At 43.7% G+C, this 26,889-nt stretch overlaps 1 protein-coding gene across 3 annotated transcripts in view; it reads left to right on the plus strand.

Moving 5' to 3' along the window:
- Positions 1 to 214: 214 nt before the first annotated feature.
- AHCYL1 (adenosylhomocysteinase like 1) overlaps positions 215 to 26,889 on the plus strand; it is a 36,802-nt gene continuing 10,127 nt past the window's right edge. The window contains exons 1-4 of one of the 3 annotated variants that reach the window (XM_033092331.1): positions 215 to 692; positions 22,883 to 22,994; positions 25,244 to 25,387; positions 26,516 to 26,616. In XM_033092331.1, the coding sequence (XP_032948222.1) occupies positions 573 to 692; positions 22,883 to 22,994; positions 25,244 to 25,387; positions 26,516 to 26,616 (477 nt within the window). In that variant the 5' untranslated portion in view covers positions 215 to 572. Of the gene's footprint in view, positions 693 to 20,621; positions 20,768 to 22,882; positions 22,995 to 25,243; positions 25,388 to 26,515; positions 26,617 to 26,889 lie in introns of those variants that run through there. The other 2 variants (XM_033092332.1, XM_033092333.1) reach the window with 2 other exon arrangements.

Below are 26,889 nucleotides of genomic sequence, written 5' to 3' on the forward strand. Positions count from 1 at the left end.
TACGCCGTTCTGAGGCCTTGCGGGGAACCCCACAGCCCAGTCTCCCCAGTTCTGCGGCATCCCTGCAGGAACCACGCGCCGCTCACAGGGCTGATGGCGCCACCTGGCGGCGCCCCGGAGCCCACTCACTCTGGCAGCTTCACCCGCGAGCTGGGAAGTAGGAGGGGTGGCTCCAGGGGCCCAGTCCTGCGTGGTGACGTCATGACCCAGCGCCGTTTCTCCCCGCCCATTTCCCCGCCCCGGAGCTGCCAGTACTTGACGTGGCGTCACCACCCTCTACCCTTACTTTGCGTGCGTGTGTGCGTGCGGCGGAGGTGGCTGCGCGGGCTGGTCGGAGCTCGGCGTTGCTGCTTTTGGGGCTCCTGTCGCCGCCGCGCTGTCCGGCTGTCTCGGGCGGCGGAGCGGACGAGGCGCCGGCCCCAGCACCTCGGCACCGGACGCGGCTCAGCGTGGAGCCGGGCGGGAGGGTGGGCGAGCGCGTGTCGGAGTGCTCCGCGCGGGCGGGTGGGCGGACGCCCGAGAGGGAAAGAGGCGGGGGCGGCGGATCAGCCGCGGGCCCGGCCGGCCGGGGGATGTCGATGCCTGACGCGATGCCGCTGCCCGGGGTCGGGGAGGAGCTGAAGCAGGCCAAGGAGATTGAGGACGCCGAGAAGTACTCCTTCATGGCCACCGTCACCAAGGCGCCCAAGAAGGTGCGGGGGTTCTGGGTGGCGGCGGGGGCCCGGACTGGGGCCTCGCGGAAGGGGCGCGAGCGAGCCCCGGGCTCCAGCTAGTTCGCGACTTTTGGGGCGAGGGGATCGGGGACGACTGAGATGGGGTAGAGGTGGCGGGTGAGCGGCCCCAGGCCTATCCCGAGCTGGAGAGGCCGCCCCTGACCTCACTTTCCTTTGTCCCTCGGCCCCAGTCCTTCGGGATCTTTTTGAAACCTGACAGGGCTGGGCCTTAAATTTGTCCGTGACTTTTCTGGGGTGAAGGGCCTCGAAGACGGGAGTCGGAGGGGGCGGACCAACTCAGTTGACCCTTGTTGCCAGCCCCAGGGGATGGGGGTGTACAGAAAATCTCCTTTCAAATGAGTGGGTAAATCTGGTAAAGCTTCTGTAGGCAAATCTTTGCAAGCAGTGGCCGGTTTATCCAACAACTGCGTGCTAGCCTGGAGACAAGCGGGAAAAATGCGTGGAGCTAGCTCTGTTATGCAGGGGAAAGCAATGAGGGCATCATGAGATTGAAAAGAAAACTGTGATTTTTCACCTACAGTCATCCAGTTGCTTCGACACCCGTAAAAAATTAGTATGTGGAGGTTGGTGACGGGAGACACTGTCATGGATACAGGTTGATCGCAGAGTCGTGAATAGACCACTTGGGCTTTCCTTGAGGAGGGAGCTAGGGTGGGTTGGACGGGTGGGTGGTATGGAGCGATTGCTCATTCTTGCCTGCACTTATTGAGGCAGAACAAGTTTCCTCTATTGTACTGTGGGTTGAGCTCAAAGGACGCCCTTCTCATTCTCTTGTCGTGCGTGGAAGATTAAATGGCAACCTTTGGAGCTTTCAGTCTAACGAGCTCTCAGAATGGTGGAATTAGGATTCCTGGTGCTTTCTGAGCATTTGCTGCCAACCACATCTTGACTTTCCACATACCTGGCATCCACTTAACAGTACACCAGAGAACCTTCGCAGAGAGGTGACCTTTCTGAAACCAGTGAGAACCTGGATAAATATTTCCCTCTTGGATAAAAAGTGTTTCAAGGCTGTCCCTGCCTACAGCGTTTGATGGATACAGTGCTTGTATAAGCCAGGAACAAAGCCAGGTTTGCAGGAATGGTTAACAATCCTTAAGGCTCCTTCATCTGAACTAGTTAAGCTGTCCTAAATGGGAGACAGAACTTTTTTTAAGGAAATTAATCCACCTCTCCAGAAATCAAATGCAGGATCGAGAAGACAAGTCACGATTCTGTGGTTTAACTCCATTTTCTCACGAAATTGAGATCTTACTAGTAGAATGCCTTTAAAAGGGTGGTAGAAAAACCCTTGATTCTAAGGAGCCTGATTAAGCTTATTTTTAGTGCTCTCAGTTCAGCTGACTGCTTTGTTGGGCAGTAACCCTTTGCGATCTGCATTATATGGAGACACAGACACAGCCTTTATAAGCAGAATGCTTAAGGGCAGTGCCTGTGATGAGTTAGGGAAAAGACCTGGGAAATCGCTGGTACCCTAACTCCCTGAACTCTTCCTCTTCCCCGTTAGCCTGTCCCTCCTTTGGTTGCTTCAGGGATTAGGCACCTTTATTCGTACTTGCCTTTATTTTAGTAAACCTTTATTTTTGGAAATGCTGCTATTAATAAGACGAAGTTTGTATTGTAGATTGTAAACTCCGTCAAGGCAGGGACTCTGGTTCACCATTGTATGCAGTGTGCCTAACTGTCTGTACCTAGCATCCAGTAGGTACTCAAATAAGTGCCCGCCTGGCTAACTAGCAATTAAGACGTCTGTATGGCTGCCTACCAGGAATAAATAATCCTTTTTCCTCTTTTCTTCCCAGGAGGAATATTGCTAATGTATTATTGTCAGGCCAAGTGCTAATGATTTTAGAGATTCATTCCATTAGCTGACAGAAGCAGTCTCTGCTAGGAATTGGGGAAGACCCCGTGTAAATTTCCATTTGCTGGTAAATGTGTCCCCGTGTTTCTTATTAATCTTGCTCTTTCTGAGCTTTTATTGTTTAGCATTTACACAGCACTTTGTATTAAAGTGCTTTATGATGACTAATTACCCTTCCCCAATGATGATAAAAGGCATTTATTTAGTTGATGAGTTGGTCGAGGACTAATCAAGGTCATATAGCAGCAAGTTCTAGGCGATCCATTTTTTCAGAACTTTGGCTGAATCGGATATGTTGACCTAAGTCACTTTTGTACCTGTGCCATGCGTTAATACTGTGAGAAAGCATGAGGAAAGTAAGAGAAAAAATGTAGCTTGGCATGTGAGAAAAAGGCCTCTTCAAATGGTGCTGTCCTTCACCTGTGAGGATTCTGGTATGGCTCTCTAGACCAATTAATTCCTGGAGCATACGAAGCCCTGAGGCCCCTTGGGAATTGAGGACATTTCTGGTGCCAGTCAGAGGGTATAGGTTACTTCAGGGTGACTTTGACAGTCCTCAGATCAGTTTCCAGTGTAACTGGTGAAATTTTGTTTTCTTTGGGGAAGAATGGATGTCCGTCAAATACTGAGATTCTTCAATTATAATCATAATTTACTCGGTTTTGTATTCTGTCTGCCACAGTGCTATGTGGTGTAATCAAAAAATACAGTGAATGTCTAAATTTTAAAAAAATTATTACAATGAAAGCCATAGTCCCATCAATCCCTCTCAGAATATTCTCCCCCACTTCAAACACACGTATCCAATTGTTCTTGCCATTTTCGGAAGCAGTTCTGGAAGTCCTCTTTCATGAGTGTCTCTAGTTGCGCTGTCATGGCTGCCTCGATGTCCTGAATCGCTTCAGAATGTTTACCTTTCATGGTCATTTTGACCTTGGGGAAGAGCCAGAAGTCGGACGGTGCCAGATCCAGTGAATAAGGTGGATGAAGACATACCTTTTCTGCTACTTCGTATTGCAGAGGTGATAGCCACCTTGGGCCTTGGGAAATTGAGATTATGTCAAGTTGATTTTTTTTCCATAGGGTAAACCCAAATCTTCATCTTGTTGATAAAACTTCCTACGGTAGACATCTTTCTCTGGCAGGCCTGTCAGGTCATTTGCTGTTCTCTGTACTTCTGAACATTTGGTGGGGGCAGGAGAGGAGGCTCTCTGGAGTGATGCATTAGGCATTTGACCTAGGATTTATGCAGACCTGTACCAGCAGCACAGGAGGCTGAAGAAGAGAAAGAACGCAAAAGAAATTACTTTTGATCATAGGATATTCTTTATTTGAATAAAGCATATATTGCACTAATTCATCAAAGGGGTTGGCTGAGACTTAGGAAGCATACTAGGTAGAGCCCCAGTGAGTACTGTGTAAATGTTAGCCTGTTGGGTGGAACCCAGGGTCCTCCTCTTAAGGGTTATGTAGCTTATTCTTGGTGCAGAATTTATACCCGTACTTCTTAGAGTCACTGAGAAGAGATTTGATAGGTTGACATTTCCTGTCTTCTCCACATCATTAGTAGTATCTCTTGAGTCTCTAGAGTGGCTTCTGTTTTAGCGTCAGTCTTTGAACAAGAGTCAGACATGTAAGAAGATCCTATCTTGTTTAGATTTCTCCACAGATACTGATTACTTCTCTTTTTCTTACTTGATTCTGTTTAGTTTGATACTAGTTTCCATTATTACTTTGTTCTAAGTTCCTTTAGAGGTTTAACTTGTAACAGAGCAATCTGTTCATTGCCTAGATCCCTTTCTGGCAGTATTGTAAATGTGTGCCGTTTGTTTTATCAGGAGAGTATCATGTGGATTTAGTATGAGTTACCCAGTATAACATTCTTGTAAAGTTTTTAATGTATTTTGATACATAGAATATGGACCTTTAGTTGCCTGTGATTCCTCATAAGTTTACTCTGCCACCTCAAGTAGTTATGGTCTATGAACAAGTACCGAAATGCTCTCTTAGGGCTCTTATTTAAAGGAACTGGCCAGTAAAGTAGAACCATTTATACCTATCTGTTTCTCAAGTTTGGGAATATTGAGTATTAAAATTTTGTAATTTAGAACACATCATATTGAGGTGGGTCAGAAGCATCCCCATCCTGTATGAAGAACAATATATTTGCATTCACCAGAGGTTTTTCCAACCTGAAATCTGAGAATCCGGAGTTAAAGACAAAGTCTTAGCACAGGTTGTCCTTCAGGCTCTCGTCAACACTCTCAGTGCCTTGTGTATGGTGAGCAGTTAAAACTTCACGTGGAATTGTGGTCACCTTTTCTCTTCTGTTTCCGTGTTTCCTTTTGTTTCATTCAGGTAGTTTTCTGCCATCCCACTGTTGCTTGGCTGTTACCTGAAACCTCTTTAACTTTTCCTTTTTGTTCCTAAAACTGTGAGTAGTACAATGTAAGTCAAGCATTTGATTTTTGGAGTCAGGTTTACTTTGTCTCTACCATTTAATAGCTGTATGACTGGATGAGTGGCTTAACCTATCTAAGCCTCTATTTTTCTTTCTTTTCTCTTCTCTTCTCTTCTCTCTCTCTTTCTCTCTTTGACTCCCGCCCTCTCTTCTTCCTTCCTTTCTGCTATCTGTAAGTGAATTTATTTCGCTCTCATTTTTGGAAGATAGGTTTGCTGGGTACATACTTGTAGGTTGACAGTTATTTTTATTAATAGTTTGAAGGTATTTTTCCGTTGCCTCCTGGTCTTAATTATCACTAAATAAAAGTCTTTCTAATTATTTCTTTGTAGGGTATCTTTTTTCCCCCAGCTACTTGTAAGTTTTTGAAGACTGCATATCACAGTGGTCCAGGGCATGGACTTTGAGCTTCCATTTTCTTATCTGTAAAACGAGGAATGGTAATTGTACTACAGGACTGTTGAGAAGGTTAACATCTGGTAAATACTGCTTAGTGTATTTACTCCTTTATAACTAGGGTGACCATATAGCCTGCTGAGCCTGGTGTATTTGAAATATTCTTAAAGAGCCAAAACAAAGATGTTTCTATTGGAACGTCATTTTAACAGGAAAAAACTTTTACCTGACAGGTGTTATTTTATGTAGAGCTTACACCTATTGAACACTACAGTAGTTGCTGATTTCTAGGAGGCACATAGACAACGGGAGAACGTGGAGCTTGTGATGGAAATGGGATACGCTCTATCTGACCACTCCAGCACCCTGTCCTCCATACCACACATGCACCCACAGAAAGGGGGTGTTTATCAGACACTAGTCTGGCTGAGTCCAGGAGTTCGTTTCTTCAATCTGCAGTTGTTTGGGAGTCTTCCCAAACTAGAATCCGTGAATACCATGAAACCATTCCAAAACCTCCTCTGAGCTGTGACTTTATCTTTTTATATAGTCACCTTCAGATCACATCCCTGTGTACTGAAACTCCCTCCCCCAGGCACAATTTCTCTCTGCTCTGAACAGCCTGCTCCTAATTATGTATAACTGATTTTCTGCTGCAGAAATGTGTGGCCTTTGCTCACAGCAATTACAGAGTTAGAGTGGAACACCCAGGCGTTTGTCGACGCTCAGACTGGTTTCATTTTTATTCCTACCTCTGTTCAGTTTTTCTAAAGGATTCTGGTGCCTTGATCTCCGTATATGTAATGACTGGTAGGCTTAGCAATATACAATGGGGCTTAATCATTTACTGCCCAAACAGGACACCAAGTAAAAGAGCTGAATGAACTACCTGTAAAAGCTAGTGTTTGCAGTGCTGGGGGAGAGATTGGAAAGGACTCGGACAGAGCCACGAACCTAGGACTGTCTGAGCGTACTCCTCCTCTCTTGCATTTTTTAAAATTAAACACTAGTTGACATACAACATTATATTAGTTTCAGACGTACAACATAGTGATTAGACATTTACACACCTTATGAAGTGACCACCACGATAAGTGTAGTAACTGTCTGTCACTGTACAAAGGTATTATTACGTTATTGACTGGTTTCCCTGTGCTGTACGTGACATTCCCGTGACTTATTTATTTTATAACTGGGAATTTGTACCTCTTAATCCCGTTCACCTTTTTGCCCATCTCCCCACCTCTCTCTCTTTTGGTAACCATCAATTCATTCTTTGTGTCTATGAGTCTGTTTCTGTTTTGTCTGTTTCTTTTGTATCTTAGATTCCACATACAGAAGGTGAAAGAAAAAATTACACACATTTTAAGAAATGAAAAAACTATTAAAATTGTAATACTCAATATATACTGATAACAAAAGGTGAATACAAGTCATGTGTATACATTTTATTTTTTGCTCCTGCTTTCCTGCCGCGAAAGTCCCTGTGCTTCAGCTAATGTGCCTCTGTATTCAACCTGTAGGGCTTAATTGGCTTAAAATGTTCCTTACCAGTCCAAACCAGTTCACTTGTTTTAAAATGGTCACCCTGTACTCGGTTGTGTGCTAGAAAGAGGAGGGCTTGGCGACTGCTCACTGTTCTAGGCTGTTCAGCTTGGACCTGCCTCAGGCTCAGTTCTTGACAGTCTGAAGAAGCCCCGCCAGAGCAAGCCCTGTTGTTGATGGAGTTTTCTCTTCTAAAACTGTGTGTACAATGGCATCACTGGAATCCCACTGAGCCTCTGTGCTCAGGGTGCCAAGGAAAATGCTCATGTGCCGGTCGCCGTGGGCACAGTGCGCTGGGTGGTGAATTGGTGAGGGGCAGAATGAAGGGGTTGAAAGCCTGGAGGAGATGAGTGTGACCGAGTTTCAGTCATTTTGGCCTGAATGAAGCTGCTCATATCACTGAGCTTTGAGTAATGTCAGGATTTCGGGGAGTCCTGTTTTTCAAAAATGACTCCAACTCTCCTAGTACTTTAGTTAGTTGTATTGAGGTGAATCTTTGGGGCACAGATTTTCATGGGTGTAATGGGAATTACTGTATCCCTTTCCCCCAGGGCTGGCGACCACAAGTCAAAAGTTTTTTGGCTGTGACCTGTTGCCATTATGATCTCTGGATCCTGAAATAAAAAAAGAGGACCTGTCAGGACAGTTAGTAGGACAGAGGTGCTGCTTTGCCCTCTTTGACCTCCTCCACCCCATCTGCTTCCTCAAAGGCTGTAAGGAAAACCGATTTGGGCTGTCACGACAGCTTTATTTAGGAGGTGAAGAAAAGAGCTCTTCACCTTGAATTTTCAAAGCGTACAACCTGTCTCTGTAATTTCAGAAGATAGGTCAGCAAGGATACAGAGCTCTGGGGAAGGAGAGAACTTAAGTAGGTGTCTCTTTTGCCAGTTGGAGGGATTGCTCCTGAGATATTCATTGGATTAGAGACTCTAGAACAATGGTTCTTAATCTTTTGAGTCACAGATCCCTTTCAGAATCTTAGAAAATCGTGGGTCTTTCCTCAGGAAAGTTCAGGAGCGCAAACACTTGCATACACTTTCAGAAGATAGCATGGCACTCCCTGAAAGTCATCCGTGGATCCTGGGTTTAAAACCCTGATTTGGAAGGGCAGGCCTCTAGACATAATATCTCATTCCTTTTACGGATCCAGAAACTGCTGAGATTAAGTGTCTAGATGTAGTTTATCTTTAGAAAAAAGCTGAGGTTGTTGGCGTTCTTGTCACCCCCTCTTTGGGATGCTGTTCAGCTTTCCCAAGAGACTCATTATTAGCGCCTTGAGGGTTCGACTCAGGAACTTGCGCACACTGGAACCAGCAACTTTGGGTGGTTTTCTACTATCTCCAGTGCCCTCCATCTGAACGGTGGGTGCCCCTAAAGCTCCAGAGCTGATTTTAACTAAATATCCCATAGAGTGTTTAGAATAGGGAGCTCACGTAGAGTAGGGAGACTGGGTACCAAAACTAAACAAAGTAATTTGCTCCCGTGTGTCTCGTATCGGTCTGATTTTAGTGTAGTACTTCTCAGACTGTATTCAGGGCTGACTTGTTATCTCAGTCTTATTCTTCATTTGATTTCTCTAGCCCAAACGTACTGAGCGCAGAGACCGTATCTCACACGTACGTACAGTGTGTAGTACCTGGCACATAAGACTGTCAGTAATTGTTTATTGAGTAAAAACATTGTGGGATGACGATCCCCAGGGGAACATGAGTGGGACATGCGTGATGGCTTTGGCTCACTTTCCCCTTCACGGGGTGTTTTTCTAACTTACACCCCTCCCACGTGGGGTTAGTGGAGTACTTCAGGTGAGAGACTGACGGGAAGTTCAGCATCTTAGTAGATCCCTTTGTACTGCCAGAAAGAACAGGGGAGGGCGGAGACTTGAGCATACGTGGCCCGGTAGCATGGGAACCACAGGGCAAGGGGCTAGCAGCTCAGGGATATCCTTAGATATCGTGGGAAAGGGAACTTGAATTTCCCACTACATTATAAACCCTCAGCATTAAGGACACTACCCAAAGTTGAAACTGGTGTTCTGGTTTACACGTGTGCTTGATTTAAGGAACAGAGGCTTCCTCTCAGTGTGTTTGAGATTAGGGGCCAGTGGGAAGCCGAATGCTTTCCTTTTAGAACGTGTGTTGGAGTCCTGGAAGTAGCAACCGACAGCTCTGCGCAGCAAATTGCTGCTGCTTCTCGTTCTGCAGCCCCAGCTGCCCCTTTGAAACCGAAGGCTGAGCTCCAAGTTCAAAAGCTTTGTATATACGCCCTTGTCTTTGAAATACACGTTCTTTAGAGGTCGTCTTCTGGGAATTGGGCCAGGGCTTGTCCCAACCAGGAACTCAGGCTCTAGTTGGCACTGAGGGTTTTATGTGTGACGCCTCCCTAAAGTACGTGACCGCGGCAAGGTACGTGACCGAGGCAGGATACAGGGGGAGGGAGACCTTCAGAATTTTGCAGCTTTACATGGCAGAGGTGTTCAGTCCTTCTGGTAACTAATTCAGCTTCCTGTGGGTGGCCAGGTGGTCTCTAACTCCTTACTCATTGCTTGAGTTTTTAGTGCCCAGCTTCCGAGCAGCAGACTCCTTAGCAAACAAGACGTGAAGATTCCCAATGTTCAGTTCTTAGGGAGAGCGGCCCAGCTGGCTTGTCAGGCTGGAGTAGATGAATTGCGAATGTTAATTATACCGATCAATACAGTGGCCTTGGTAACAGACGGGTAGCTGCTGTAGAATCTGTTTACTTCAGGTTTATAACAGAAAAGAGACGGATCTGGTTGGGAACATGGTGTTCTAAACGTAACAAACTATTGTGAGTCCAAGGAAAATGCGCGTTAGGAGGACTGACCCTATTGCACCCCTTCCCCAGGATTTCCCAGAGGGAAACATTACTCTGGGGGTGGTTTCTGTTCTTATTTGCCAATTGAGAATGAATTGAGGTTGGCAGAGGCTTGGCTTTTAGTGAGGTGGGGTAAAGGCCATTTACAAATCAGAAAGGTTAGGAGAGCGCCCTTGTCGGGAGGCCCCTCACTTCTCGACTGCGTTTGTAATTGGGAGTGGAGTTGGTGAGATTTATTTCAACGCTTGCATTCTGGGGAAGGAGCCCCTCCTATGGGGGAGTAGAGGGTCGGAATTGGGCACCTTCTTTGCTGACTCCACAGGGAGGGGATTAGCTGAGAGCTGGGCACGTGTGGAATGAGAGCACCGTGCCAGTTTTCCCTGAATTGGGATCAAGCCCTTGTGAAAATACAGTCTCTTTCTCAGACGAGCTCTTCTGTCATGTTCTCCGAAATCCTTGTGGATCCATCTGATGATTGCCGGTACCTGACAGATGGAGTTGGAACTAGAGGCAAATTTTCTGCTTCCTTTGCCTTACTTGTTTCATCTCCAAACGAGCCGTGGCTAACCCATTTGTTCCCTGCATTCCTTGCGTTGCTTTATCAAGAGCCTGGTAAACCCATTATGCTTGTGTTCGCTTTTTCAGATCCTGCTCAGATTATGTCAGATGAGTACTTCTCATGGAGTGGGAAGGAACGGACAGTATCAGTCACCGAAGCAGCTTTTTCAAAATATTCATTACTGGGGCCCTAACCCAGACCTACTTCATCAAAATGGGGAGGGGTTGAGGAGAAGGGGCAGGTGGAAAATGGGATGGTGTGTGCATTTTGAAATAGCTCGAACTTGAAAGATCCCAGGTTTAGAACCACGCGTTTAGGTGATCTAGCAAGGCTTGCCAAAACTGTTACGCAGTCTACACTGGGATGGCAATGAGCTGCCGCCTGGCTTGGATGACTTTGGCCGTGAGGAATAATGTGCCCATGTGAAGATTCCCAGTGCTCAGGTCCTGAAAGTAGCCTGTGCTTCCTCTTCTTTTCCAGGGTATTCTGAGTAAGCCACGGCCAGAAATCATGCGGGCCTGTCAGCTCAGGGTTGAGCACCTCCCGTCTCCCAGGACCGGTGCTCGGTGTTTAGGCTACATCAGTGAACAAGACAGAGGTCCGTATCCCATGGAGCTTATACTCCTACGACGTTATTATTTGAGTTATGTAAGTTTAGTGTAGTTGTTCTTAATCAGGTGGGACTTGGAGCTCTGTCAGAGCTGTGGTCACGTTCCAGAAATATGTACGTATGTATAGCAATTTGCACATCGTGGAGTTGGCAGCCCGAAGCCCATCCATGGACTCCAGGCTGAAAACCTAGAATGCTTGCCTAGAACTGCAAATGTGATTTGGGGAAAGCCCGGCCATGAGTTGGGTGTTTGTGACTATTATCTCCTAACCGGACTGGTTATACTTTCTTCCTGTGTACAGCCAGAGCAATTTGCAAAGAACTTGAGGGTGTCTCTAGGAAAAGTAAGTATGAGGGATGGCTAGGCCTCCACTGAGCTAAAAGCATTTCTTGACTCCGTGTTCCCTTAGAAATGCTAATGATTTTGACTCTCTGTCCCCAGTCCCACCTCTAGTTTCTGATGGGCTGAGCTTTTTGGACTCAATGGATTAAAAATCTCATCAGAAGTTGAGGATTTCCTTGACATGATAATTGACATTATGAATTTCTGGACTAACGGTGATAGTAAAATTATAAAGATCACGAGAGGGCATTTTAGTGAAATTCTGGCTTCAAAACCGAGGAAATCACGAAAGGAGTTGATTGCGGGCTGAGGAAATAGCCAAAGAGCAAAGATTGGAGAACGGTGACAGGAAAAAAAGGGAGGCACAGCTCAGAAGGACAGTTGGCTGAGCTGGTAACTCAGGTCACCAGGGCAGCACCTCCCTCCTTACGCCAAACTGAGGGAACTGGACACCCTGACACAAAGAGATTTACTTTTGGTCCTGAAGGGGTCTGTCACTTCTGCTTTATTATCGAACAGAACTCAGAATTAAAACGGGAGGGCAGGTAAGGCTTTGCTTGATATACATGCAGTGTCAGTATGTCTCTGTTCCTGGAAAAGTTGCTGTTTGACTTGAATGAATGGCCAAACCCTGCCTCAGGGTGAGTACAATGAGTAACACGTGCTACAGAAACGTGGATGAAATTTTGTTTGGGACGCGGGGAGAAAGAATTATGTAGAAAAATCACGACCAGATTTAGAGGTTGGAGCACAACGAACACGCAGAGTCCTAGGCCAGTTCTGCCTTTACCTCCCTGAAATCTGGGCTTTAGTATAACCACGGGCCAACACCTCTTTAGGGGGGTCTTTTCAGGCATGTGCTCGTGTCTCTGCCTGCGGTAAGGGGAGCTTCCCGGACCCGCACTGATGGATTGCTCAATACGTACTGTGCTCAAGGCCTTCCAGGCCAAACTTGTATCAGCTCAGAGCCCACTAGCGAGCGGAGCCTACAGTCCTCCCCGGAGGAGCCGGGAGGCTCTAGATGGTTCCGTGTGTAACTGTTCTCCAGCATATGGACAGACTATTTTGCTGTGAAACTTTCCAATCTGCTACTAATACCAAGGACATCTCGTTGTTCAATGATGCATTAAAGCCAAAGCTACCCAATCTAAGGGACAATAACAACACTACCAATTATTTTTATTTTCTAGTTTTAAAGAAGCCCTTCAAAAAGGATCAAAGGAATTTCAGACCTCTCTTCCTGGGTCTGTTTAGATTTCTTTTGAGGTTCTGTTCAGCTTGTTTTTTAAAAAGTCTATTCTTAAAAAACATATAACCAGAGTTTTTTTCTTCATTCATTAAATGAGTACTTTAAATAGATGTCTACCATGGATGTAAAACAAAGATTCAGTAATCACATATCATACTACTTAACCCCAGAATACTTCAATCAAATTAGTAACCTTACCAATACTATTTTTAGTCATAGTAGAGTCAGAGAAGTGGTACCAGAACGTGGGAAATCATCAATGACAAAATGTGTCTTTTAAAAAAATTTTTACTTGGGGTCCCCAAATTTAATATTATGTATTGGGAAACTCCAACGTTGCTAGGTCTTTCAGACATAAGATGCAAGGTGACGTGGAGCGTACTGGTTGAGTGGCAGACCACAGATGAGAAAGGAACCTAGGGGAATGTTCTCAATTTAAGGGCATATTCTCTGATAGTGTGAAAGAAAAGCTCCCCCATTACCATTGTGCGGAGGCTGAATAAACCGCTTTTAAAAGCACATTTAAAATACATTCTCTGTTGCATGTTTTAACGTGTGGTCATTTCTTATGAAAATAGCAACTTTCTCAGATGACCAAAAGAAAAAAAATCACTGGCCAGTTTTAACCATACCAAATTGAAAACCTCCTGTATAAATAAATCCAGGTAGAATTGCTAAATTGCTTTTGATGCCAATAGGAAATTCTGGGTCATTTCTGTCGTCCAAGTGAAATGGTCAGGATTCGACTGCCCATACGTTCTCTCCAATCCCCCAAAGACAGTGGGAGTTCATGCCAGGATGCGTGTTTGGGCTCCGCTCTTCTCTTCTCCACCCTTTTCAAGTCAAAGCAGCAGTAAATCCTCTACTATAAGGAAATCATGGTTGCAAGCCACAAATGTTGAGGCCGACTGCTTAAACTAGAAGGTCATAGAAACCTAGGCATTCCGGCCTTGGTTTTCACAATACTAGTAAGTGTAGATTTCACACTTCTAATCAGCTTCAAGTAAAAGTCCTGATTTACTGGTGATTTTACTTGGTATTTGTGTGCCAAGATTTAAGCAAAAGGTTTGAACAATATATAGATCAGTGATACTCTAGCAGCGTTATTTATTGATAAGATTTGCTGAGTAACTTCTCCTGTACAAAATTTGATTGTGACTTTTGGTTTGTCACACGACCTAAAGCAGGAGCTTTTTATCCTTGTTCATCTCTCCTCTTCGCTCATTAAAAAATGGCTGTTCAGAAAGTCATAGGTCAAGAAACTTTGTGTTTTGAGAAACCAGGGTGGTGGTGGGGGGGTTGTACTCTATTCATTCTGGAGCAATAGGTAGCCCTTCTTTTCAAATAGCCCCCAGAGAATTTGCAGCCAACTACTCCTTGCAACCAGCTTGTTTCTTATGAGCTAAGGTTGTGATTTTATATTGAGAATTTTATCTAAAATTGAACATATACATCTCAAGTTAGAAAGTCAAGAAGGGAAATATTGCCTCTCTAGAATGAAAAGTACAATTATGTTTTTGACGTGCCTGATTATCTTTGATAGACTCTTATCCATGTGTTGTGTCTCTAGTCGCCTCCTAGAGGCGTAATATTTTGTTTTGTTTTTAAGAGCTGTGAGACTAAAGCCAGCTGCAGCTGATCTTTAAAGTGATTTCACCTTGTCCTTTGTACTTCAAATTATCCATTCTCACTACAGAATGGAACCTGAAAGGTCCTTTCCACTCATGATACTGTTACTACATAGCTACTATTTAACATTAAGTCTTTCAAGTCAGATTGTTTTATTTAATGTTGAGTTTTGATGGCTTTTTCCTCCCTTGAGCCTATACTTCATGGGAGGCGGTGGATGGTGACTAGAAACCTGACCTGGTTTCCATCTCATTCGCCTTTTGGGGTGTTAGTCTAGGGTTCAGAAAGTTGGCCAGCATAGACTCGGCAGCCACTTTTTGGGCCCTGCTTATATTAATAGTTCTTCTGTCATATATTAATACTATTTGGCAAGTGCTTGTGTGTCTTTCACCTCTAGTTAGAGATGGCCTTCCCAAATGCTGAGCTGACTTACAGGTGGGAATCACTGAAGCAACATAGAAGAGGGTTTGACTTTGTAAGATGTAATTGGCTTTCAGCTTCACTTAAGCTAGACTTCCAGATCAAGGAAAGAAGAATTGTTCTTATATATATGTCTCCAATCTTGTTCCTTCTTGGTAGGCTAAGACATAAGGCATTTACTCTGTCTGTGTGGCCACCTTTCAAAATGCCAGAGAGATTCCTCCATCTTCTAAAGCTGTCCACTGATCGCTTGCTTTTGGTGTTAACTTTTCTTTTCATAAAAATTAACTTGAAAAATACAGATTTACCTATTGATAAGTAGTTGCCAAGTTTTCATCTTAAAGAACACGCCAGCACACCTTGCAGTAAAGTTTTCCAGTTAACTTTTTATGAGCTGAGCTACATTTAAAGTCAAGATTGGCTTTAAAAAGGACTGTGAATTATGGCTAATGACTTTTATTACAAACATATAAGGTGAACAATAGTAACCTGGCTCTGTCTTTCCCAACATTCAAAAATTATTGATTCTTATACTCTGTGAACCAATACAAAGTGATTTCCAAGTGAAAAAAAAACAAGGTGCAGAATGTTTTAGCATGCTACCTTTTGAGGAAGAAAGAGGGGAAAATAAAAATATAAATACATATTTGCTTTTTTCTACCTCCAAAAATAAACATAAACCAGAAACCAATGAAAATGGGGGGGGCAGAATTGGGTGAATAGGAAAGGAAGTGAGACTTCTCTGAATATACCTTTTAACTTGGGAGATGTTTTATATATCAAAAAATAAAATTAAACAAGAGAAAAGGAAACCTTAAAATTGCTTATAAACAAATGAACTACATATCAATTGATAATAGTCACTCAAAAAACTGTACTTCGACTATACAGCCTTTGTGAAATATATTCGAAGGACAAAAAGAACTTCAATGAAATCTCGACGCTTCACTCGGTATATTATTGTTAATAATCTTATTCTTACATAATAAAAATGATTTTGTATGTATTATAGAATAAAGCAAGTAAATATATTATTGCTATTAGGGACCAGGATTGTTAACAGAAGAGAAAAGAGATACAAATAGGAAATTAAAAGTTAAAAAAAAAGTCATGTTAAATTTGAAATGGAAATATCAATATGAACTCATGAGTAAAACAAAGATTTCTTTTTGTCTCCACTGAAAGAACCTGGAAGCACTGACGCCTCTAATAGCAATTAGCACACCTTATACCTAGATACTAGTTTCTAAATACCATTCTCCACTGAAAGAAGTCAGGGCTCCATGGAGAAACGGTTGATTCCTGGTCTGAAGCAGAGGAAGAACAAGGGGAAGGTGAGCCTGGTATGTCTTCCTATGTCAGAAAGGAAGGAAGTGCTCAAATGGGGTCACGTCAAAAGGACAGAAGAGTCAGCTTGAAGGAGGCTCCCGCAAGCCCAATTTGGGACAATTGGAACATTCTGTGCACTCATTGTGTAATTGAGTGTAGCATATTGAATAAATAAAAATATGAATGACAAGTTAAAAAAAAAATAGTGAAAGAGAGAGGGAGAAGAAAAGCTTTCCTTTACCAAAGCATGCCAACTAACATATATAGAAGGAATGATAGAAAACAAAGAATCATGGCTCTCTAAACCACCGCCCTCCCCAGTATAACTGGTTCAGGCAAGGATTATGAACAGATGGTAAAGTCACCAGGGAACAGGATATTCACAGGCTGACAGGTATCACCCCACAAATTACCCTTTACTTGCAAAGGAGAAAATATACCTTTCAGACACTGATGGTCTCACTTTAACCAAGGGTTCGGTTTATTGTCACTGATAGTCGAACAACCTGATGTTATGTGCCACCTGATACGATGTAAAGTGACGTATACAACATCATCTGCAATATTCTTGCCAAAATTTTCACCTTTCTAATCAAACCTCAAAATTGAACCTCCAGTTAACAGGAAGGTAACAAAATGCAAAATTCAGGATGTGGGAGATTGTATAAGGCAGCTGGCCGGGGCTCTTCAAGAAAAGTCAGTATCACAGCAGGTGGGGTGGGGGCTTGGGGGAAAGCAGGAGGACTCTTCTAGATTAACAGAAACACTAAAGACCTAACAACCAAATGCATTTAGTGAACCTTGATTCCATCCTGGGTTGGAAGAAGGCTGTTGGGTCTACAACTATGAAAGATATTCTTGAGATAATTGGAGAAGTTTGAATGCAGACTGGATGTTTGATAATAATTATTAATATTATTTTTCTATTGTTAATATTCTTAGTTATGATAATATTAGCATGGTTGTGTAGGAGGATATCCTTGTTCTTAGAAGATGCATTCTGAAGAATTGGTGAATCTTTGTGTTTGCAACCTGTTTTTTTCATTCAGGACCATTTGAAAGTATGCATGTGTACATATGTACATATACAGAGAAAGAAACCTAATATAGAAAATGGAAAGTTTCAGTCTAGGTGCAGGATTTACAGCTGTTCATTACACCCTTCTTTTAAAATTTTTGTATGTTGAAAGTGATCATAATAAACTTGGAAAAATAAATAGAAAGTGCAACAGTGGGGTGGGGGTGGTGAGATGGGGAGACCTTTGGTGTATCCCTGATGTCATGGGTATGTTTCAGGAACCTAGGTGCCTTCAGTCACCTGTACCCCCCAAAAAATTTTGACATAGAGTTGATGATAATTCAATGTCAGGAGCAAAGAAGAATGACTGGCATGTTTTCATGTAATACTGGCAGTGGATGAGGATGAGGAAAGTATGGACCGGGAGATAGCCACGTAGGCATCGAAACATAGTCAAGATGTGTGTTATGTTCTGTTGTAAATTGTGGTTTTCAAAAGATTAGGAAACTCTTTCCTGTCCTACTTGTAGCCATTTTTTAACCTCTTAATTTTACCTCTAGTTGGCAGTTGGAGGCCCAGATCACTCATTTTTACTAGATCACTTTAGGAGATAATAGAAGCTAATCAAGTGTGTTGCCTGGTGTGAAAAGAGAGAGAGTAGCTGATAAGGGTAGAACCGCTCTTTGGCAGAGTTTTCCAAGCTTTATGTTCCTTCCTCTCCATTTACGTGACTCAGCAGTGTGGGTGGGCCCTGGTGTTGCCTCTCCCTTCCTCCCACCAACATTGATGAAAGATCAAGTTGAATCCCATTTTGAAAGGAGTGTTTCTTTTGACTGGAATTGGATTCTAGCAGAGAGAGAGAGAGAGAGAGAGAGAGAGAGAGAGAGAGAGAGAGAGAGAGAGAGATCCTATCACTGTTGAGAAGCTCAGAAACTGAGAGCTTAAAGACTTGAGATCAGGAAGAAGGACCTGCTGAGATTACATAAATTCGGGAATGTCTCAGAAAGTCAATAGAAGGGGATCCTGGCCCTTTCAGATAATCCTCAGCAGTGAGACAGACAGCACGCTCTACTCATTGCTCAGTGCGCTTTTTTAATGATTTGTTTTCCTGGTGATTGCTGTTTACCTTTGAGTCGAGTTCTTCACCCTTAGGAGGAAACCCTTCTAAGGAAATTAAAAGTTGTTAGATAGGCGTGTGAAGTAACAGGTTTAATAAGACTCCTAGCCTGACCTCTGATTTTTGGAGGCCTGAATTAAAAACCATCTAGATAAGGCTTGTATCTAGCATGTTCCTAAAGAAGCAGTGAAATTCAGTGACAAAACCATTTGGTTATTACACTGTGTGTCAGAACATGTGTACAGATTGGGAGGGGCCATCTTTTCTTCCGTAAATCTGTCCTGGAATGGCAGGCACTGGGTGCATTGGTGCCTACCAAATGTGTTGACTAAAAGAATATACTCTTCCTTGAAGATTATCCTGACCACCATCACTAGGCCGTAGTGTCTTCGTGGAAGTCTGGCGGCCTCTAATTCTCTGTGAGTCAGGAGCTAGAAGGCAGAACTGGTGACTAACACCTAAGTAGGCAGACCATGTGTGGAAGTCAGCTTCTCAGCTTCTGATGGTACAAAGGCATCCATTAGGATCAACTGAACGAGTGGCATACAACAGGGCTTCTTCTCTGCAGGCTTACGGCTATTTTGGCTTCCCCATGATCCCTTTTTCTTGGTACGTTCTGTACAGCAGTTTTTTCAGCTCGCTCTGACACCAGACTTAACCACTAGGTGGTAGATTACCGTACCCCAAACTGTTTCTTCTGTAGAGCTTTTCTTGACCGTTCTCAGTATCACATGGAAGAGAGTCAACTCTTGTACCCACTAAGCCATTTGAGGAGGTGATCTAGCATGTTAAATTGGCCTGATATTTGAGGTTTTAAGGCACAGCAAATAGACTTCTGTGTTTGGATGTGCTATTTGGAGACTGGGTTCACTCTGCCTTGCCTTTCTGAAATGTGGTATTCAAGAAGGGAATACTAGTGTGCTTGCTGCGGGTAAGGCTGTTACCGGGGTGATGAGTATCCGAACACAAAATAGTTTTTTAACAGGACTTTTTGATTTTCAGATACTATTGGACTTTTCACTACCTATCTCCATTTCCCTCTCCCTCTCCCCCACCCTATATCATCTTCAGACCTAGCGTTCCTTGCAGATCTGGGTTTGAAGAAACACTACAGGACACCAATTAAGACTTAATAATGATTGGAAGAAATCATGATAATGGGAAGTAATGGAAACAGAACAACTTTGCAGTCTTTGGATTTTGTTTTTTACCTAACCATATTTGGCTTAAATGCAGTGAGACCAACCCAGTTAGAAGGCTGTTAAATTGAGATCTGGTTTCACTAGAGAGAAAACTAGTGATGCCCAAAAATTGCTTTTGGCAACAGTGTTTTTAGTTACAATGTGAAGGTGAACAAGACTCCAGGAGGTACTTGGCCAACAGGAAGATAGAGCGCCTGGCTGGGGAGCCAGCAGGCCAGGAGGAAGCTGGCTGAGCAGTTGCGTTCCACAGCCGGATCTGGGAGGCAAGTTCTCTTCAGCATGTAGTTTTGGGGGTGGGAGAGAAGACAAGGTTATCGTGCATGTTTGTGTCACTGGACCACCTTATTTATAATCAGTGAAAGTATCAAAGAGCTACAAGAATAGACAGCCACCCAGCCACCCATGTCCTGGCTGAAGTTCACTCCTGCCCACTTCAAGTATGGACAGTATTCATTATTTGAGAGCTGGGACACTGCAGTGATTCGTAAGCTGCTTGCGACACAGGGTAATATTTTTAGATGGGAAAGATTTTGCTAAGCTTTAGGCAGCTGATGAGCTTTATTAGTACAAGGTGGGATTATGCCTGTTAATGCCGTCCTCAGGGTGCTGAAGAAGCACATTTCTATCTTGCCACAGCCATCTCTTTATTTTTTGTTTAAAAAAAATGCAAATGTTATTGCAGTTCCCTCCCCCACCCCCAGGTAGGTGGTGTCTGGCAATGTACCCAGAACCTTTTGAAAAAGGATGAAGCAGGGAGGGAGTCAGAACAGCCATGGAAAGAGAGCAGCTTCCGAGTGGGCCGCCCTGTGAGAAGCTAGGAGGCTGGCGGGCCGCGGGCTGCCTCTGGAGGGTTAAAAGGTCTCTCGGCTGTGTGTTTCTTCTGCCCCCGGAATAAGTGCATAGGGGGTTGAAAGTCATTACCTTGGTCCTGGATTGTAGTCTCTTCAGTACAACTAGCTTTGCTGGCTGCAGAAGTCGTGTGAAGATGGGCTGAGAAATCCTGTGCAGAAGCGCAGTGCTGGTCTGTAACCACTTCAGTGAGTGGTTTGGGGGTTTTTGTTTTTTGGTGTTTTTTTTTTTAAAGATGTGTGTTTGACATTTAAGCTGTTTAAAGTTTTAGCACCTAACCTGAAAGGCTGCTTCAGATGTACAAGATACTTGTTAATCAAATTTTGGTGCGGTATATGTTGTTTAGCTTGAGCCTTTACTTGTTTTTGAAATTTGATTGATTTTACAGAAAAAAAAGTGAAATTTGGAAGTTTCACTTAATCATAGCTAATTATTGAACGCTTTCTATGTGCGAAGGCCTGGGCTCGAGGCCCAGGTACGTAGCTCCTTCCCTTCCATGCCGTCAGGATCTCCTTACACTTCATAAACAGCCCGTGGACTCTGCCTCCGCCTCCTCATTTCACAGCGTAGTCCAAAGGAAAAAACCTTGCGCAGTCGGATGTTGAGCCAGGTGGGTTTTAAGTGGAAGTACACTCAGGTTTTTCTCCCGGGCCTGCTGTCCAGCCGTGGTATTTATGGCATGGCTAGTCTCTGCTTGCATCCTGTGTGGAAACAAATCTGTGCTCCCTTGACTACTGCTTCCTTACCTGTGGAGTCCTGCGAATTCACTAACCGATTCGTCCAGAGGGGCTGCCTGTGCCCAGGCCGCACATCTAAGCCTGATTCATACGCTGCCCGCCGATGCTACCCTAGCTGGAGGGTACATGTGACAGGGAGGGGAACACTGTAACTAACGGGCAGTGTACCACCGTGTTTCCCCGAAAATAAGACCTAGCCAGCCCATCAGCTCTAATGGCGTCTTGAGGAGCAAACATTAATATAAGACATGGTCTTATTTTAGTGTAAGACCGGGTCTTATTTTACTAGAAGACTGGGTATAATATAATATAACATAGTACCGGGTCTTATATTAATTTTTGCTCCAAAAGACGCATTAGAGCTGATGGTCTGGCTAGGTCTTATTTTCGGGGAAAACAGAGTATACCTAGCTTCAAAGTGGCTAGATTGTGGAGAGATTCTCGTCTGTAACAGCTTCATTTCCAGAGATACTTGATGAAGACTTAGCTTAATGCGTTCTCCATGGGAACCTTTTCAGGTTTAGTCAGATTGTGAGAAAAATCTCAATTCAGATTCCCAACCCATTCTGATTTTCAGGAGGCTGAAGTTGAAAGAGTTTATCGGGGTTTAAATAGGAATTCAGGAGGAAAGTTTAAACCATTTATAGAAGAAAGTATTTTCATACCCTTTAGAAACATCCATTAGTTTGTCTATAAATAATATTAATTATAAGTTATTTGCTATTTATTAAAGCCAGTTTTCCAAGTATCTTTCAAACAGTTACCTAGTTTTGGGTTTATTTCATTTAAGAAAGTTTTTAAAGCAGAGTTTACCAAGTCATTATTTTCTCCTTCCTTCAGATTAGTTGGAATTTACTATGGGGTGTGTGTTTTTAGTTTCTCCTCCATTAGCATGTACTGGTATCTCACTGGATATAGATGTTTCTGGGGATACTGCATTGGCTTTATGAAGTACATGGTTGGACTCTGACGATTGCCACCCCCGTGCTCGTCACCGTTTCAAGGCATCGCTTCATACTTCTTTCAAAAAAAAGATGACCGTTGCTAACTTCAGGATGAGAAAGTGCTGCAAGAGAATATTCTGAAAAAAAGAAAAAAAGCAGAAGCACTATGAAGTTATGCCTGTTTTTTGATTGAGTTGGGAGGAAGGGTAAAGAGTTTAATGTGTCAAAGTTATAAGAGGAAAGAAAACTTTATGGACTGTGGGAAGGAAAATTTGTGAAATTGGACAGATGGAAAAAGAATTGGGTCTTGGGCCGGCCCGGTGGCTCAGGCTGTTAGAGCTCCATGCTCCTAACTCCGAAGGCTGCCGGTTCGATTCCCACATGGCCCAGTGGGCTCTCAACCACAAGGTTGCCAGTTCAATTCCTTGAGTCCCGCAAGGGATGGTGGGCAGCGCCCCTGCAACTAAAATTGAACACGGCACCTTGAGCTGAGCAGCCACTGAGCTCCCAGATGGCTCAGTTGGTTAGAGCGCGTCTTCTCGACCACAAGGTTGCCGGTTCGACTCCCGCAAGGGATGGTGGGCTATGCCCCCTGCAACTAGCAATGGCAACTGGACCTAGAGCTGAGCTGCGCCCTCCACAACTAAGACTGAAAGGACAACAACTTGAAGCTGAATGGCACCCTCCACAACTAAGATTGAAAGAACAGCAACTTGACTTGGAAGAAAGTCCTAGAAGTACACACTGTTCACTAATAAAGTCCTGTTCCCCTTCCCCAATAAAATCTTAAAAAAAAAAAAAGAATTGGGTCTTAAGCACCCCATACCCCCACAAAATTCTGCTGTAACAATTGGGCAGAGACAGTAATTGGCATTGGGGAAGGAGTCAGAAACTAGATTCCACCCACCCTCATTTCTGGTGGGGGAGTTGCTGGCTTAGTAGGAACCACATGATAACTTTTAGTGAAGACAATGTATGGCCTTAAAAAATGGAACATTTTATAGAATCCTTGTTAGTTTTCAATTTTTTGTCTTCCTCTTATAGCAGATCCAGTTTGCTGATGACATGCAGGAGTTCTCCCGATTCCCCACCAAGACTGGCCGAAGATCTTTGTCTCGTTCCATTTCTCAGTCCTCCACCGACAGCTACAGTTCAGGTGAGTGTGGGCTGCATGTCCCCTCTTCCCTGACTCAGAGTCTTAAGCTGGTTCTCTCCCCAGGGCTCACTTATCTAGAATCTGAAAATACCTCCTGTCAAGACTGCCCATCTTTGTGCTGAAAGCTGATAATTAGTGGCTGGGCAGTGGGAATGTTCTCAGCCAGCCTTGTAGCTCGGGAAGCTTTTGTCATCTTGAGGCTTTCTTTTCCGGCTGTCTCTGTGTGTGGTCTGTGGCCAGTGCCTGGTTGATAGTTCTGGGCTGGTTCCCATTCCCACGTTTATCTGCCCATGTCACAGAAGGAAAAAAAATCAATGGTATTTTGGCTGACAGAACTGGCCTTAAAAAAGAGTTGTATGTACTTTGGAAGCGTAATTTCTAATTCCTTTATATAAGATATACCCTACTACCTATCTTTTTCATTCTTTTCTCCAAGACTGCTTGAATTGTGACAATAAAAATTAGCATTTGGCTCCTTTCATTTACTAGGTTGCTGTTTATGTTGACATGTACTCCCCTGTTAACCTCTGGAGTAGGAAAGAGTCAAACTACTGTCATGTGGCTCCAGCTGTTTCTTTTTAGTTCTTCTCTGTCTTAACTGTATGAGAAGTCTCTTTTCTGGTTTGAATTGTGCCCCTCTTAGCTTTAGAGGGGGTACTACAAAATTAACACGGGAAAGCATATGGAATCTTAGAACTTGAGTACTGGAGGAGCCCAACACTGAAAGAGCCACAGGGCGTCTAATCCCAACTGAGGAAACATTGTTAAAACATTAAGAGGCTCGCCCAAGGTCAGAGATTGCTGTTAGTGTCAAAGAGACTTGTACCAAAAGCCATTTATTGTCTTTTGCAAGAATACTGTTTGCATTATATTGTTAACATATGCACTTGGCAGTACAAGGAATACAAAGAAACAAACAAGTCAACACATTTTTAAAAACTTATTCTCTGCCCTGTGCCATTGATAACCCAATATATGTAAGATAGGCAGACAAGAGCAAATGGTGGTCTGCAGGGCTACGTTCTGAAATAAATGAACATACAGATTGACTGTGAGCCTGTGTTCAAGAAAAGGTTCCAAACATAATGGCTATCAAATGACAAGGTGTCTTGGAGTGACAGACACAAAGGTGGTGGATGACAGGCTAATCATAGCTAAGAAAGAATTACTTGTGAAAGATTGAGTTGTAAGAGGAAGAAAGGTGGAATGAGCGAAGAAAGCTTTAACAAGGTCTTCAAAGATCTTGATGGCCATGTGTTATGGGGAACTGAGCATTTTTAAAAGCTCAGTAATATAGTCTAATTGTCCTAGGAGGTAGATACCTTTAGCAGTGTTTTTGTTATCTAGACAGAAGTATTTGTTAGCTAAGCCACATGTAGAAGTCAGCGCAAGAGACCTGATGCACAGTGATCAGGGAAATATTCGATCCCGAGAGTCAAGAATGGTTTGAGAGGTAAGGAGTGATTGCCGTATATCCTCCTGCAAATCTGTCTGAAAGGACACATGTAGCTTTTGTGTGAAGCTGCTTTTCAAAGTCAAACCTCTTGAGTGATCTGAGGGCTCTCAGTGGAAGCAGAGTAGCTCACCTCGTGTGTCCTTTCTTTCCATCTCTACATCCCTTGAACACAACCTGGTATAAAATCCCGTGTAAGACTCTGTTACCACTTTCGTCCATATGAGTGGTTCTCAAAGTGTGGTCCTCTGAACAGCAGCATAACAACCTTGGGAACGCGGTAGAAGTGCTAATTCTTGGGTCCCACCTGAGACCTAATGAATGGGATTTCTGGTGATGGGGCCTATCCAACCGTGTTTTAACAAACGTTCCACAGATTCTGTTAGATGTTTTCAATGCTTAAGTTTGAAACCAGTAATCTATAGAAATAGCATTCCTTATGTACCTTAAATTACTCCATTTTTGCCATGTCTGGTTCCAATTCAGGATGGGACCAAGTACCCCTGTTACCTGAGATTCCTTAGAGCTGTGGCAGATTGGGCTCAATACCCCTTATCATAGGCACTAATGGCTAAGTGTCGTCAGAGTGGGTAAAAGGGCCACAACCCTAAAGGATCCCCAACAGTTTCATTCATACCATTTAGTAAATAAACCCTGGAGAGGAACTGAGTGATGTAAAAGGTGACTCCAGTTAAGTGTTGGCTTCACTTAAATGAGAGTCCCTTGGGGACCGCGCTCAGTGGAGTAGGGACCATTGAGGCTTTTCTGTCCTTGTCTCTTTCTTTCCTGGCTCTAGCCGCATCCTACACAGATAGTTCTGATGATGAGGTTTCCCCCCGAGAGAAGCAGCAAACCAACTCCAAGGGCAGCAGCACTTTCTGCGTGAAGAACATCAAGCAGGCAGAATTCGGACGCCGGGAGATTGAGATTGCAGAGCAAGGTAAAGAAAGGGAGTGGGTAGAGTACCAGAAGCAACCCACTTGCTGCTCACCAGGATCCGCAGACAACTTAAGGTTTTAAAGTCTCCTGGCTTAGATGATGTATCACAGAAGTGTACACTTGAAACCTATATAATTTTACTAACCATTGTCACCCCAATAAATTTTAATAAAAATAAATCAATAAAATTTTAAAAAGGAAGAAAGAAAGAAAGTCTCCTGGGAAAATCCAGTATCCTGGTCCTTTGTACAAACAGATCTCTCTGTCTGGAGCTTGAGCCTTCGGGTTTTTGTTCTTGTTCTTCCTTGTTTCCTGTTCTCAGCATGTGGTAATGAGAGTACTTTCTGTTCCCCCCACCCCCGTGATACCATATTCCGAGATCTTGCACAGTCAGCCAGTCCTGGATCAGTGCTACATGGTGGTTAGTTCTGCGGGATCCCACCACAGCTGCCAGTCTCCGAAACCCAGATTTCGCAGAAGCAGCAGATGTGGGAGGGTTTTAGCTCCAGATGTGGTGACCTAGGGTCTCATTTGGTCTTTGGTCCTGAGCACCCTCTGCTGGAGCAAGAGTAAAAGTGACTAACAATCAGTTAAATCTTGGTTTCTCCACCCCACACCCAGTAAGGTCTCTTTACTCTTGTTGCTTTGCCATTGAAAGCATGTCCTGCACTGGGAGGGAGTATGAAAACCAAAAAGACGGACAGAATAGGGTTAGACAGCATAGAAAAACAGAAGCAGTGGCTTCTGCTGAGGGTAGAGCTTTCTTCCTGCTGTGAGGGTTATATATAGGAGTCCATTAGCCAGTGTCATAACAACTTCCCTCTCCTCCCAAATGAATGGTGAGACTCACCCTCCATTTGATCAGTTATGAGATTTACTTCATTCTCTACTCAGTCCTCTGCACATAAAGGCTGAAACCGAGGAAGAGAGAAATTCTAAGTGATGGGGTGAAAACCCTTTGCTGCTGTTTTGCTGTTGAAGTTGCCAGTTATCACAGATATGTGCTCAGAGTTTTTCTAACTTATTTCACAATATCTCAACAGATCCAGACCAGCCCTAGCTGTTGCTGGGGCAAGAATGGATGATATTGCTAGTGCAGACCTAGCTCAAATCCTCTGTTCTTTCACAGACATGTCTGCTCTGATTTCACTCAGGAAACGTGCTCAGGGGGAGAAGCCCTTGGCTGGTGCTAAGATAGTGGGCTGTACACACATCACAGCCCAGACAGCGGTGAGTTTGTTGAGAGAAAAAGAAAAGGCCTTCTGATGAGGTGGAAAAAAACTTTTTTTTAACTTGCTTTTTCTTCCCTATCTATCTTATCTCCAAATGCTAAATAACTATTATGTGGGACCTCCCTGTTACCCAATAATGGAGTTTTCTATTTTGTTCATATAGGTGTAACCTACTTTTAACAAACCTTACAAAAATCCGATTGTTATAATAAAAGTGTTACTAAGACTTTTAGGAACATATCTTTTGGGTAACGTTAGATACCAATGTGCT

This window comes from Rhinolophus ferrumequinum, chromosome 22, assembly GCF_004115265.2.
Source record: "Rhinolophus ferrumequinum isolate MPI-CBG mRhiFer1 chromosome 22, mRhiFer1_v1.p, whole genome shotgun sequence".
Taxonomy (NCBI): Eukaryota; Metazoa; Chordata; class Mammalia; order Chiroptera; family Rhinolophidae; genus Rhinolophus; species Rhinolophus ferrumequinum.